Source organism: Stomoxys calcitrans, chromosome 4 (genome assembly GCF_963082655.1).
Source record: "Stomoxys calcitrans chromosome 4, idStoCalc2.1, whole genome shotgun sequence".
NCBI lineage: Eukaryota > Metazoa > Arthropoda > Insecta > Diptera > Muscidae > Stomoxys > Stomoxys calcitrans.
Window position 1 is genome coordinate 142,441,492 of NC_081555.1, and position 15,115 is coordinate 142,456,606.

A 15,115-nucleotide genomic window follows, 5' to 3' on the forward strand; every position below is an offset into this window, starting at 1 on the left:
AAAGAAAAAATAATATTTGAAAAAATAATATCGAAAATAATTTTTTTTAAAATTTTCGATAAAAGTCTATCTTGAACAAAAATTTTATAAAATTAAAATTTTCACAAAAATGTCTATAAAACAGAAATTTTTAAAAAATTATATAAAAAAATTGTAAAATAAAATGTTGAAAAATTATAAAATTGATTTTGAAAATGTGTTTTTGCTTTGTTTGGTTTGACAGGTTTCCTAGATCGCGATTTCGTTCGGTACCACACCTAACTCATCAGTAGGATCTTACCAAAACAGATATATCTTCTAGGTTGAAACTATGCTAATAAGAGTATTTTCCTTTTGTAGCGCAGCAAGAAAGAAAATTACTCCTCACTTTACATAATTGGATTTGAAAGAACATTTGTTGAACTAGCCGAGCGTTGAATAGCGTTCCAAGCGCCTCGATAGTCTGCGCTCATTCTAAGATCTCTGACACCAAGTTTCGAGGTGTTTTCGACCACTTGATCTTTCCAAGGTTCTTTGGTCGTCTCGGTTTGCGTGTACTACCTTCAAAAGACTTCTTCGCTGGAGCTTCCTCATTCATTCTGACAACAGGACTTAGCCAACGCAACCGTTGTATTTTGATACGTTTAACTATACTATCGTCGTCATACAGCTCACACAGCTCGTGGTGCATACGACGCCTGTATTCTCCATTAATGCAAACCGGTCCATATATTTTACGACTAATCATTCTCCCAAACACTCAAAACACCTGCCTCGTCTGCTTTCACAAGTACCCAGGCTTCAGAACCATAGAACAACACGGGTCATATCAGTGTCTTGTAAAGCGTAATCTTCGTCCGTCGCTTTATTTCTAAACTGTTTACTAAATCCAAAGAAACATTAATTTGCCAGTATTATTCTTCGCTTTATTTCAAAACTAGTGTCACCTGTTTCGGTTACGGCGGTGCCGACTCGGTACTGCCGAGGTAGATAAAGTTGCTATCTCAAAGTTGTGGTTGCCAACTTTCTCCATTTTCTTTATCTGATCGGTTGTATATGGCGTTATGGGTGTTGATACCATCCATAGATATTTTGTCCAAATTTTTTATACACTTTTTCGTTAAAATTTGATTTGATTTTAATGGGATTTTTTTTTTAATTTTTATAAAGTTAAAATGTAACGTTTTCTCCCTCCCAGCGCATTTAATAGTTGGTTCAAATAAGATACACATTAAAACCTTATGCTTTTAAATGTTTAATGACATTGCTTTACCAAAAATCCTATTCAATTGGCTGTAAGCAGATTTCTTTTACACATAAACTTTGTGAAAGGACGCTTACAAAATCCTTGGCAATTAATTTCTTTTACAGTTCGCAATGATGGCTCAAGGATCATACAATAAGTGCCCAGCTCGATATTTACTATAACCATGCCAATAAAGTTGTTGATGCCATTGTCTTCCTTTATCTTCCTTGCCGTGCATCGATGCCATATAAAGGACAATGCCATACAGATGAGTGTAATTAGCAAGATACTAAGAATAATAAAGACGCACATCCTTCATAGCTGATTAGGAATATATGTATGTTGAAAGGTGAACTCATAACAATATTTGTTTAGACATAGGTACGTAAATACAAACAACCATATGAGCAATTCGAGGGGATAGAAGAATGAACAAAGTTGTTGCAACCAGAAGAGTAATAAGTCAGTGGGAACAGATATCCTTGAGGTACAAAAATTGTATCATGTAACGATACAAAATGGCCATGTGAGAATACCGCTTGATATAAAGCCGACACATCGAATGACCTTTCTCTTTAAATTGCAAATTACAATTCAAACAAAGAAAGTGGAACGAATTTATTGAAACCGTTTTTATACCCTCCACCATAGGATGGGGGTATACTAATTTCGTCATTCTGTTTGTAACACCTCGAAATATGCGTCTTAGATCCCATAAAGTATACATATTTTCGATCGTCATGTCACTTTAAGTCGATCTAGCCATGTCCGTCCGTCTGTACGTCCGTCCGTCTGTACGTCCGTCCGTCCGTCTGTCTGTCGAAAGCATGGTAACTTTCGAAGGAGTAAAGCTAGCCGCTTGAAATTTTGCACAAATACTTTTTATTAGTGTAGGTCGGTTGGTATTGTAAATGGGCCAAATCAGTCCATGTTTTGTCTAATATGGTCTGAGTCGATCAATAGTTTGATACAACTCTCATATAAACTTATCTTCCGATTTTCCTTCTTGAACCCCTATAAAGCGCAATTCTTAAACGAATGAACTGAAATATTACACAATGACTTGTACAATGTTCAGCATTAATTTAGGGTCCGAATCGGACTATACCTTGATATAGCTCCCATATCATAACAGTTCTTATTCAATATTCTATATTTGTCTAAAAAAAGATACCGCGCATAGAACTCGACAAATGCGATCAATGGTGGAGGGTATATAAGATTCGGCCCGGCTCTTACTTGTTCTTCAATAGCACTATCATTTTAAAAGTAGCTAGCTGACCCGAGCCCGCTCCGCTGCGCCTTCTTTTACTTTATATGGAACAAAAGTTTCCTTGGAATATTTGTTTTCGACAATTAAAGATCTTTTAGTGAAATGCAATGCAAACTTGACTAAGAGTTTAACAATATAAGTGACTTTATCTGAATCCCACATGATCTTTATTGGTCTACGAACTTAAGTTTGGATGTAAGGTGTACTCCATTCTTAAAATACTTCATTTCAGTCCGATATTCTCATGATGTCTGATTTAGTGGTGTCTTCGGGGGAGAGGTGGTCCCCCAGATACTTGGCCCTGAAAAAATATCAGCATCGTGATCTTCTCTTAAATACCATCAATTTAAACCCCATATTGCCATTGGCTTAAGAGGAGTTTACAGGATGAGGCGTTCCCCAAACACATGGCCCCAAAATGGGTTATCAAATTCGTTTTCTAATCTCAAATACCTTTCATTTAAGCCACATATTGGCATGGTCGAAAAATTTTTTCCTCTGGAATGTGTAAGGTAGTTCCTAGTCTCGCAAGATCGTCCGCTTTACGATTCCCTGGGATATCTCTGTGGCCCGGCACCCTGAACAGCTGAATTTTGAACTTTTCAGCCGTCTCGTTGAGAGACCTGCGGTTTTTGTGTTCAGAAATACGTTCTCCAGGGATTAAATGGATGCCTGACTGGCTGAAAAGATAATTATGCCAATCGCCGTTATGACATTATATTCTTGCAAGGATCTCCTCTTGATACACACTGTAGTGGTCGGTAACCTTTTTGATATGACCAGTTCTAGATCTATAGAATACACTCCAAAACCCACCTGGTCGTCTAGTTTAGAACCATCCGCATAGAAGTCTTTGTAACTTCTATTACCAGGGATATCGTAGTTCCAATCGGTTCTATAAGGAATAGTGGTACTGTATTTTTTATCAAAAAGCGGCTCAGATAGGGTGTATTCCACACTGCCTGGAACATCGGATATTGTATCAAGGATAACACAGTGTCTGTAGCCGCCACATGACGAACGAGTAAGCTCGATTTACCTCACGGCAGTGGTCGATGCAAATTGTCTAGCCACAATGTCCAGAGGCATAAGATGTAGCATCAAATTCAGTGCATCAGATAATGTCGTCCTCAGTGCGGCTGTGATGCACAAACAAGCCAACCTTGGAATCCGGTTGACTGTTGAACAGTAGGTGGACTTTTGAAGCACCGTCCATCAGACAACAACAGCATATGGCATTATAGGCCTGACAACTGCAGTATATACCCAATGAATGACACGTGGTCTAAACCCACAACTTTTGCCAATGGCTCTCTTGCCGGTGTATAGGGCAAGAGTTGCCCTTCTTGCTCTTTCCAAAATGTTGGACTTGAAGTTCAATTTCCTGTCCAGCAAAACACCCAGGTATTTTGCGGCTTTCTATAAATGGAACATTCTCTCCTCCCTTGTGGCATTTTATGCAGGCACCTGCCATGTTGGCTTAATCCTGCAGGGCTCTTAATTCCGGATGAATTCGATGCGTCGACCAACGCCCCCATACATAGCCGAAGCTAGCATGAGTACCAATTCAAGTTCACTTTGTTTGGATGTTTTCTCCCCCTTGGTTAGGAACAGAGCACTATCCAAACTCTTGCTGTTCCATGGGTCACGGCACCCGGTTGAACACATGCAACTCCACACCGAGCATCAAAACGCTCTACCAGCGTTTTTAGGTGATAAACCACAGCCACCACGTTGCTCCCAACTGGTGCCTCACCATTAGTCGTGCTGGAACCCAAGTTCCAGGGGCTCCTGACTCCCGTAATACCAGATTAAGGGCTCTGGTCAGAGCACGTAGCCCTCCTCCTCTACTTCCAGTTGAACTCCAAACTGTTCCGGACTATTTCCCTATGGGATGACGATGAAAGCGTCATAGCGGGACAATGTCGTGAAAAATCTTTAAAAGCAAACGTTTAAACATTCAATCGAACGCTCAAGAGAAAAACTCCTCAGAAGATTACTCATAGAGTAAACTTCCCACAAGCTCCAAAGACTCCTTAGTATAACAGTCATCAATGACCCACCCTCACCGGTGTAGTCAACTGTAGACTCCACATCCAATCACATCTTCTTCGCCACAAGACTTCAACAATGGTACAGCAGTCATCCGCGAGCCATCCTCACCGGTGCGGTTAACAGTACACTCCTCATCCATTCCACCGTCTTCCACCCCAATCCACTTCAACTCCTCTTCTCATCCACCATTTACTCCGCTTTCGCCAATTTCAACATTGTATCACCCTCCCAAAGAGACTGGTGCCCCTGTAGGTAACTTGAATCTCCTGCTGAAAAGAACTACTTCTGTCTTGCGCAGATTTACACCTAGACCACTTCGGTAGCCCACTTCGCTGTGGCGCGTAGAGCTACTCATAGAGTAAACTTCACACCAGCTCCAAAGACTCCATGGTACAGCAGTCATCAGCGACCCACCCTCACCGGTGCAGTCAACAGTACACTCCTCATCCATTCTTCCGTCTGCCACTCCACTCCACTTCAACTTCAACTTCTCTTCTCATCCACCATTTACTTCGCTTTCGCCAATATCAACATTTTATCACCCTCCAAAGGAGACAGGTGCCACTGTAGGTAACTTGTATCTCCTGATGAAAAGAACTACTTCTGTCTTGCTCGGATTTACGCCTAGACCACTTTCTGTAGCCCACTTCGTTGTGGAGTGTAGAGCTTCCCGAAGTATTTCTTTTAGAGGGCTGGCATACGGGCCACTTTTACATCTTATTCTTCCAGAGACAATAATATATTGTTAATGGCCATTTTCCAAAGTATAGGAGACAGTACACCTCCTTGAGGTGTTCCTTTGCTGACCCATCTTTTAAAATCCACAGATCCCATTCATCTTTTACTAAGTAAGTAAACTTTCTTACAGTAGAGTTGATGCCTAGAAACTCCGACTACTTCATGGTTGACATCGGTTTTACATTATTGAAAGCACCTTCAATGTCAAGCTCCTACCATTGTATATTCCTTGACAGCGGGAGAACTCTACTTAGCCGACTAGATCGTGGCTGGTTCAGTGGACTTGCCTTTACTTTCCTGCCGAGACAGGCGATCTCCAGGGACCTTTGCCCTACTATATGTTTCTAACAACTTCTCAAGAGTCTTCAGCATAAAGAATGACAGACTAATAGAATGAAAATCTTTCGCCTTCGTCTGGTAAGGTTTTCTTGCTTTCGGAATGAAAATGACCTTTGTGTCCCTCCATCCCCTAGGTATATATGACATGCTGATACAAGCTGAATATATCTCCCTACGCCAAGAAACCAGTCTTTCAGACACAGCTTGTAATTCAAACGGTGATACATCATTAGGGCCTGACGACGTAAAGGAGTCGAAACTTCTTACAACCCAAAGGATTTTCGGCTCAGACACAAATTCACCAATAATCTCCGACGAATGCACTCCAGTGACAACCTCGTTGTCTGTTGGAGAATTTCCCGGGAAATGTGTACCAACGAGTAGTTCGTGTTTCCTCACTAGCCATTGTTCATACATTTTCAGACTTCCGAATATACCCCACCGTAATAGGTTTCAAGGACAGAATCTTCCTTAACCTAGGGACCAAGGAGCTATAGAGTTCCATCCAGGATTTGATCTCAGCATTTCTCAGCTCGGCCTTATATGTTCTTAGCTCAGCCTTATAGATGTCCCAATCGTGTGGAGTTCTTGTGGCTTTCGCTGTGTTGAACAGTTTTCTGCATCTCATCACCCCGACTATGTGAAAACAACATGGTCTCTGAACCTGTTGTAATGTCCATATGTTGCTCTTTTTCTCTGTTGCCGTCCTCAAGACCAATGAGGTGTAAGTTAGTATTGGTCTAATCACGCTTCTTTAGTGTCCTGTGCCGCTTTCTCCCTTTTATTAAAGCCATGGGACACACAAATCATCCACCTGTTCCTTAGCATATGGTTTATACAGTCTCTAAGAACCGAGTCCATCTTACTAGATGGTCTAAGGATTGGATAAGTGTGTCGGTCCGCACATTGTTAAAAGTGTTTTGGCATCGAAGGATTCTTCTATTATATGCACAACCATCTTTGTATTTGAGCAGTTCGCTGGATGTCCTACTCTTTATCACGGTGTCCACAATACGTTCCATAGTTTTGAGTAGAAAGGACGTAAAGCTTATGGGCCTGTAGGCCTTTGGTGTCGCATAACTTGCCTCGCTTGGGTATAAACACCACCCTTGCTTCCTGCCAGGCTTTCGGTGTATATGTAAGTCCTAGGCACGCTGTGAAAATTTTGGCCAGATGAGGCGCCAGATAGTCTGCCTCTTTCTGTAGTCACGCCGGAAATATTCCATCAGGTCTGGGTGACTTAAATGGTTTGAGCTCTTCAAGAATTTCTTCATCATAAATTCCGTAATTATAAACCTTCGATCAACGTCATTATTGCAAGATTCCGGTGTCTCCGTGAGTCCCTTCGAACCCTATGGAAAATGGGTTTTCATCAAAAGCCTCTACATGTTCTCCGTTGTCTCTGCTCTCACTCCCATGTCGTCTACCAAAGTTTCAGTTTGGACATGGGTTTTTGAGAGAAACTTTTTTATCTTGGCGGCGTCATTAACACTCTCGACCTGTTCGCAGATAAGCCTCCAGGAGGCACGTTTTGCCGCTATGGTAATCTTATTGTATTCCTTGAGCCATGTGTAATACACATCCCAATAAACTTCCGTTTTATTAAAACGTGATATGTTAAAAAGTCTGCGAACCTCTTTCCCAATATTGCGAATCTCCCCGGTCATCCAGGGTTTCTCTTGGGCTGATTTCCTTTCCCGAAGAGGACAACTATCTTCAAAGGACCCCACCAGTGCAGTCGTAATCCTGTTGATATTTTCATCAATTTCATCTATGCTTGGACAATCTAAATTATCTTGCCCAAGTCTTCTTCTGAGAAGTCTTCCGAATTTTGTCAAGTTGGAAGCGCCGAATCCGGAAGCTGGCCGTGCTATTCTAAACCTAATGTAGCGATGGTCAGAGAAAGAGTGTTCCATGGAGACCCTCCAATCCTGAACCTCATCGATTAGATTTTCCGAACATATCGTCACATCTAATGACTCCTCCTTAATCCTATTAACAAAGTTAGCGGTGTTACCAATATTAAGTGTTATAAGGTCGTTATTCAAGAACTCTGCCGGGGCTTGGCTCCTCTTATTAGTGTTCGTACTACCCCACGAAATGTGGTGAGAGTTCGCATCGCACCCTATTAGTACCTCGTTTCCAATCTGTGTTACTTTCCTTACCAGCCGTTGCAGCTCCGACGTGAGTGGCGGTGTCGAGGGTCGAAAGGCAGATAAAGTGATGCCAGGTATGCTCCACCGTCTCCCTGTCTCACCACTGTTGCATCCGACATTGACAACTCTGGGGAAAATATATAACTTAAATTTTTATGACAAATGACGCAGGTCCTCGGCCGAGTACCAGTGTTAGCATAGAATAATTGGTAATTGATATGGTTCAGTCCAGAAACTTTGTTCCGGGTCGTCCATGGCTAATGAATTAAGGCAATATGAATCCATCAGAGCGTGTGTAGCAGTCTCGCTGCGGTGGAAGTTTATCTGGATTACCTCAATCATTGGTCCTCCAGTAAATGGGCATCTTGGGAGTAGGTGATGATCTCATCGTCTTCTCCCTGTTCTTTAGACTACATTGACTTTTCATTCACTGCACTGCTTGATGTCATCGTTTTAGGTTCTTTGCCTAGTCTAGCCTTCCGACTCTTTGTAAAGTCGGTAATGGTTCCATCGTCGGGTCCCTTTTCGTTAAGCTGTATTGGTTTTTCATTCCCTGCACTGCCTGATGTTTCAATACTAGGATCTTTGCCTATCTTAGCCTTCCAAATCTTAAGTAAATGGGCTTCTTGGGAGTAGGTGATGGTACCTTCATCGGCTCTCTGTTCGTTGGGTTGCATTAAGACTACTGTCGCTGCGCTGCCTAATGTTTCAATATTAAGATTAAGACTTATCCCAGTATTCCGAATCTTTAAGTCGGTGATGGGTCCGTCATCGGGTTCTTGTCAGGCAGTGTTTAGTCTCTCGCCTGATATTTTAGTACCTTTGCTTCTACTAGTCTTTCCAATATTGAGAGCTGCCGTGATTGTCTCGTTGTTGGCCCCCTGTTTGTAGGGCGGTGTTGAGTCAAAATGAACATTTCTGCCTTTCCTAGTCTTCCCAATCTTGAATAAGACAGCTTTACTCCCGTAGTGCGTCACGGAGACTTGATCAATGCCAATCACAAAGAGAGTTACTTCCCCCTTCTCCTCCCTGTGGAAGACAACCCACTTCTCTGCGACCAAACCTTGGTTTTACTTGACCAAGAATCCCAACATGCGTTCCGTCGCACATTTACTGCCCCATCCCCCCATCCCTTGATGAAAACTGTAGCATTTGTGAGCTGGGGGATATCCATCTTTCTCACCAGGTCGAGCTTTGCGCCCTCCCAAGGAGCGTGAATACCTCTGAAAAAAAAAACGCAAAACGCAGCGTAAAGATGTCTCTTCTAAACTCGCATCTCATCATTTGTATGGGTGGACCCTCTACAGAGTTGCACACATGTTCAAAAATCCCATCGTTAACCGGATCCTCCACTTGGGACCGACGATCTGGTGGAATACTACCGGCTGAACAGCCGATATTGATGACTGCATAAGTCAGCTCCCCTCTGTTCTGCTTACTTGCCACTTTGGCGTAAGAGGGCGGCTTCTTACCATTCTCAGCGATCATCCTTCGTAATGGCTGTGTCCTCCTATTGGAAATCACAGTCCTCCATGGAGACTCAGGGGTCATGCGCCCTTCCTTCAATCCTGTTCCGACTTTGTCTACCTCCGCAGGACACTGTCTGGCTGGCTTGCTTCTCCCAGAGTACTTGGAAGCGCGGAGCTCTTTTTCTTCTTCAGCATTTTAGCAGTGTTATGCTCTTCGGGAAATGTGATTCTTTTTCCAACTTCCGTAGAAGAGCTTGGAATGTCAGTTCTATCCCTCCCAGCATCCTGCACTTTCGCCCGCTTATGCTGCCGGTACATACTCCTCTGTCTCCTTCGTCGTGCGCCGGATAGTTTTCTCGGTCTGCTTGTGAGCTTAGCAAAGCCATCTCACTCATTTCTGCCTTCATCCCGATATCTCGATTCGGCTACGAAGATTGTTTCATTGACACAGTCGCTGGCTGAATCCGAGTCAGAAACACCACCTTTACTTAAAGGCTGGGGACGAACAGTGCATCCCTCTGGTTTATCCGTCTCTTTCTTATTAATTAGTCTGACGACTAGTTGTGCGCTTGAACCATTATTCTCGACTACAGGTGCCAAGGCACCCACACCTATAGGAGGGGAGGACAACACGCTACGGTCTGTGGCCACCACCGCAGCTGTTGAGTCTTTGGAGTCCATTTCTAGTTTACTCCAAAAAGGCTTTAAATTTTTTCGTAATAGGTAGTACCTATTCCGAGATACGGATATTTTTTTTCTTTGAGGAGCGAAATAAAAACACGTCGCCTCCACTCAACGGCTACAAGTCGTTTGGATATAAGTTTTGAGTGAATCTTTTTTAAGCTTTTACAATGTGCTCTGTTTTAAAATGTTGGCACCTCTTTCACCATGTTACGATAAGGGCTTATGTATATATTTTCAAATTTTTATTTTCTTTTCTGACAGTGCGACTTTGATTTTGAAACTTAATTAATCGACAATGCCATAAAAAACGTCCAATTTTGTTTTTTTTAATAACATCTTGTTAAAATTTTATTTTATAAAATTCTTGCTAAAACTTGATTTTTCATGCATGTGAAAATTTATAAAGAAAAAACTACCTACAATTCTATTGGGTTGCCCAAAAAGTAATAGCGGATTTTTTAAAAGAAAGTTAATGCATTTTTAATAAAACTTAGAATGAACTTTAATCAAATATACTTTCTTTACACTTTTTTTCTAAAGCAAGCTAAAAGTAACAGCTGATAACTGACAGAAGAAAGAATGCAATTACAGAGTCACAAGCTGTGAAAAAATTTGTCAACGCCGACTATATGAAAAATCCGCAATTACTTTTTGAGCAACCAATATTTACCCACCTGTTTTAGAGCAGTATCCACTTATTTGAAGTAAATTTGATACCTGTTACTTTTTGAAGACCTCATCTTTCACCCACTACAGCACTCAATTTTCTATCGCTATCTCCAAGACGATTTGGGGTAAGTATCAAAAGTTGCTATGTTGTCTTTTTGTTTTTAATTAATTTTTAGGGATTATACCTGGCTTTTAATGAATGTTGCCCTGTAGTAACTTTCCCGCTGCCAAGTACGTGCTGCAGTTTCGAAAAATGAAAACCAAACAAACTCTTTTTTTCAATCACACAAAAGTCCTTAAAAGCAGCAAACAAAGAACTCACACAAACACACACACACACTTAGCATTTGTAAGAATTCTCAAAACTTAGGATTGATGTTGGCTTTTACACTCATGCCGCCACACACTCACACACACCTTAAAACGGGGGTGTTTCCTTCTGAACACCACAAAAACTCGGAAAAAGAACTCCCGCAATTACTTGGAAAATAATGGTGTGTGTAAAATCTATTGATACGTCTGCAAACTTGAAAGAAATGCTTTGACACAATTTTTTTTGTTTGGCTCTTTCTTTTAGGCAAAACGACCGTAATGTCTTTCGAATTTTTATGCAAGCGACCTCACACACAAAGAGCAACAGTAACGAGCGACCTGTTGCGAATGACTTTCACTACTGAACTGAAATTTAAAACTCAGCTGTTTGGCTGAAGGAGAGCAGCGAAGACAGCGACAAAGTAATTGCATCCCAGCAAAACAAATGGCAATGGATAAAAAGAAAAACTTAGAAAAAAAACTTTCATAGGGCCGTATTCCCAAAACTTAATGAAGCCGTAAAATAGGGTTATTTGGCAGTTCTACAAAGAAAATCTGTCAAATTAAACTATTTCAAATATATGAAGGCTGCTAAATAGGTTTCTGCCCTAGGCAACACCATATGTCGCCAAATGCAATCTGACATTTGCATTCCTCGAATAATCGTACTCCGAACGTTTTGACGTGCGACCATCATCTGAAAACAATACAATTACAGAGACTAGAAAGAATTATTATGACAAAAAAAAATGGAATTACATAACAAATTTTGGCGGCGATTATCACGACAAGTGCGCATTGATTAACTCAAATCTTTATATGACGATGAAGCACCACCCTATAACACTGGGATATGAATCCAGTGGCCGACGCTCGCTCAAAGTCGAATTCAGTGGTCGTTCAAAAACAACATTTGTACAAGAGAACGTTGATGCCGTGTGGGAACTTATAATAAAAAATTCCAACTATTGAATACATATAATACCCAAACTTCCAATAAAAGTATGCTGGGTTACTGTTGAAGGACCCTTTCAGTGTCATCTGGAAAAAAAGCTTTCGCACAAGGATATACCATAATAAATGAAAGGGGAGGGAAAGATGTTCACATTGTTAGTAAACAAAAATCGAAAAGTTCAGTTGTTTTGTATATGTTAATTGTAAAAAGACAGTAAAGCTATGTTCGCGCCAGTGAATGCTTAAGGGTTGCCAGATATGAATTGGAAAGCATGTTTGGAAATATTGCTAGGCATCACCGCGTGGCGAAACAATTAATCTTGGCATCATGCTGATCGTCGTTTTGCCAACACACGCAAACAAATTTACGTGCGTGTGTGTATACGTATGAGTGCATGAGCGGAGAATATGCGAGAAAGAAAAAAACAACAAAGAGAATGCAAACAAAAATCTGTCATCTTAATAGGTCTGTTCACGTACTTTTCCAGTAAAAATTTGCATAAGAGTAAGAGCTGTTTTACTCTCTTTAAAAAAATGTTAAGCAAAAGTACGCGAACGACTTCCTGTGATAATTTACAGAAAACAGATGAACTTTGTTTTGGTTGGTTTTTCATTTGCTTGCTTGGGAAAACAATTTTTTTTAAATAAAAAATGATGACGATACTTTTATCGGTATTTTCCTTAGACAAGGCTAGAATGGAAGCCGCATACGTGATCTCCGTGCCGCTGGACAGCCATCACAAATTACCGTGCACGAAGCTACGAATGTCATCCGCGACGCCAAGTCACGCAAATTACTGATCCCAGACGAAATCTCTACATTGATGCTGAAGAATCTGGATTTGCCTGGAGTCGAGTACCTTACAACTGTCCTCAGCCTATCTGAACACTATTAGAGTACCCGATGTTTGAAAGATGGGTATTCTGAACCCGCTACTGAAACCTTGGAAGGACACGAGCGTGGGGGAGTCGAACAGACCAATCTCGCTTTTTTCATCAGTAGCCAAGACGCATGAGGGATTACTCCTCCCGATTCTCTAGTTGGACAATTGCCATTCGCCGAACATCAGCATGTATTTTGAAGGCTGCATAGGACTACAATTGCTTTACATTCCATCACCGTACACAAAAGTTGAAACAACGAAACCTTGGACTAACCATCTAATGCTTTTGGATATTGTGGCTTGACAAACCGCTACGACCACTGAGGGTGAGGCTAAGGGAGCTTTCTATTTGGTCATGTAGCGGCTACGGACACTTTGTTATCATTGAAGATTTCTATATTCTTTCATAATTGGCAGACTAATTTGCAACCATTTTTTCTAATCCCACTGTGCGTCACTTTTTTAACTGCCCAGACATCTGGAAGGATACAATGTTTTAATTTTTCAAAATTTTCCAAATAATTCCGCAAATTTTACACTTACCTTCTAATGTATGACAACCTACTTGATGCATAATTACATCATTTGGCGTGTTTTCTGTACCTGAACACTGGCTGCTGCCTTGAATCTTCATTTAAAGTAAATAAATATGAAACAAATTTAAAAATTACCAATAAACAATAATGTTATTTTTTACTTACCTCTGCCTTTTTGATCCATTTTGGTATTAGCTTTTGTATTTTCAAGTAACGGCTGCTTCCATAAAACAGCTGACCTTCGTGTGAGACCACCTTTTTCAATACGCATTGGCATCACCGAATAGCGTACCTTGCTAAATAGTTAAACCCCACTTCTTTGGATGTGGACAGGTTTTACGAAAGCAGTTTCCGGAAAGTTATCAGCTTTTTTTACAGTTCTCGTCAACCTGTTACCGTGTTCGCGTGAATACAGCTTTAAGTCATTCCGTTTGTAACACCTAGAAATATTCACCTGCGACCATAAAAAGCAGAAAAAGGGTGATACGTAATACTTTTGAGGACGTGCTTTGTTATAAAGTCTGCGGACCTCTTTTCCAATATTTCGAATCTCCCCGGTTATCCAGAGTTTTTCTTGGGCTGTCTCCTTTCTCGAAGGAAGAAACTATCTTCGAAAGAAAGAAAGTGTGTCGTAATCCTGTTGACATTGTCGTCAATGTCTTCTATGCCTGGACAACCTAAATTATCGGATACGGCGCCGGCCATTCTAAACCTAATGTGGCAATGGTCTGAGAGGGAATGCTCCTCCTCCAATCCTGAACCTCACCTTCCGAACATATTGTCACATATAAAACCTCCTCCCTAATCCTATTAACAAAGGTAGAGGTGTTACCAATATTAAGTTTTATTATGTCGTCAGTATTCAAGAATTCTGCCAGGGCTTGGCCTCGCATAGTACCTCATTTTCTGTCTGTTCTGCCTTCCCCACCAGACGTTGCAGCTCCGTCGTGAGTGGCGGGTTCGGAGAGTCAAAAGGCAGATAAAGTGATGTCATGTATGCATCAGCGTCTCTTTGTCTCATCACTGTTGCATCCGAGATTTACAACTCTAGGAAAATATTTAATTTTTATAACAAATAACGCTGGTCCTCGGCCGAGTACTAGTTTGAGCATAGAATAATTGGTAGTTGATATGGTTCATTCCAGAAACTTTGTTCCGGCTCCTGAATTAAGGCAATATGACCTTTCACTTACTGTTTTTCTCCATCTGAGCGTATTTAGCTGTCTCGCTCTCGTAGAGGTTTATCTGGATGACCTCACTATTGGTACTCCAGTAAGTGGGCTTCTTGGGAGTGGGTGATGGTCTCATCGTCGGCTCCTTGTTCGTTATGCATTGAGTCTCCCACCCTTGCATTGCCTGATGTTCCAATATTACGATCTTTTTCTATCTTAGTCTTCCAAATCTTAAGTAAATGGGCTTCTTGGCAGCAGGTTGTGGTCTCATCGTCAGCACCCTGTTCGTTAGGCTGCATTAGGATTCCCGTCACTGCACTACCTGATGTTTTAATATTGAGATCTTCTCTTGACCTATTTTTGCCCAGGATTCACTAGTAGAAGGTTATACTATGTTCCGACTGCTGTTTTGAGCAAACGACTCGTTTTCCTTTACCATTTATAAAAGCAAAACGGATATATAATAGAGCTTTTAATACCGTCAAATCTGGACGGCCTTGTTTTAATGTGCCCTGAATTGATGAACAACTTATATTACAATGTGAACCACCCTTAAGATATACAAACAACATTGAAGATGTACGCCGCCAATGCTTTCCATTGTGTCTTCATGTTGCCGCACGAATACCCTGAACGGCTTTAAGCATTG

General features: G+C 41.2%; 2 protein-coding genes across 7 annotated transcripts in view; both read right to left on the reverse strand.

The window, feature by feature from the left end:
* The window catches only part of LOC131997036 (circumsporozoite protein-like), a 26,172-nt gene extending 23,685 nt beyond the window's left edge, over window positions 1–2,487 (reverse strand). The window contains exon 1 of the mRNA XM_059367294.1: window positions 2,465–2,487. Coding sequence (XP_059223277.1) covers window positions 2,465–2,487 — 23 coding nt within the window. The remainder of the gene's footprint in view (window positions 1–2,464) is intronic.
* The window catches only part of LOC106095667 (ras-related protein Rab-27A), a 60,517-nt gene extending 49,245 nt beyond the window's left edge, over window positions 1–11,272 (reverse strand). Inside the window, exons 1-2 of one of the 6 annotated variants that reach the window (XM_059366510.1) lie at window positions 11,090–11,272; window positions 10,614–10,846 (exon numbers count right to left, since the gene is read on the reverse strand). The gene's annotated coding sequence lies outside the window, so the exon portion shown is untranslated. Of the gene's footprint in view, window positions 1–10,613 lie in introns of all 6 variants that reach the window. The other 5 variants (XM_013262954.2, XM_013262953.2, XM_013262952.2 and 2 more) reach the window with 5 other exon arrangements.
* Window positions 11,273–15,115: the final 3,843 nt, after the last annotated feature.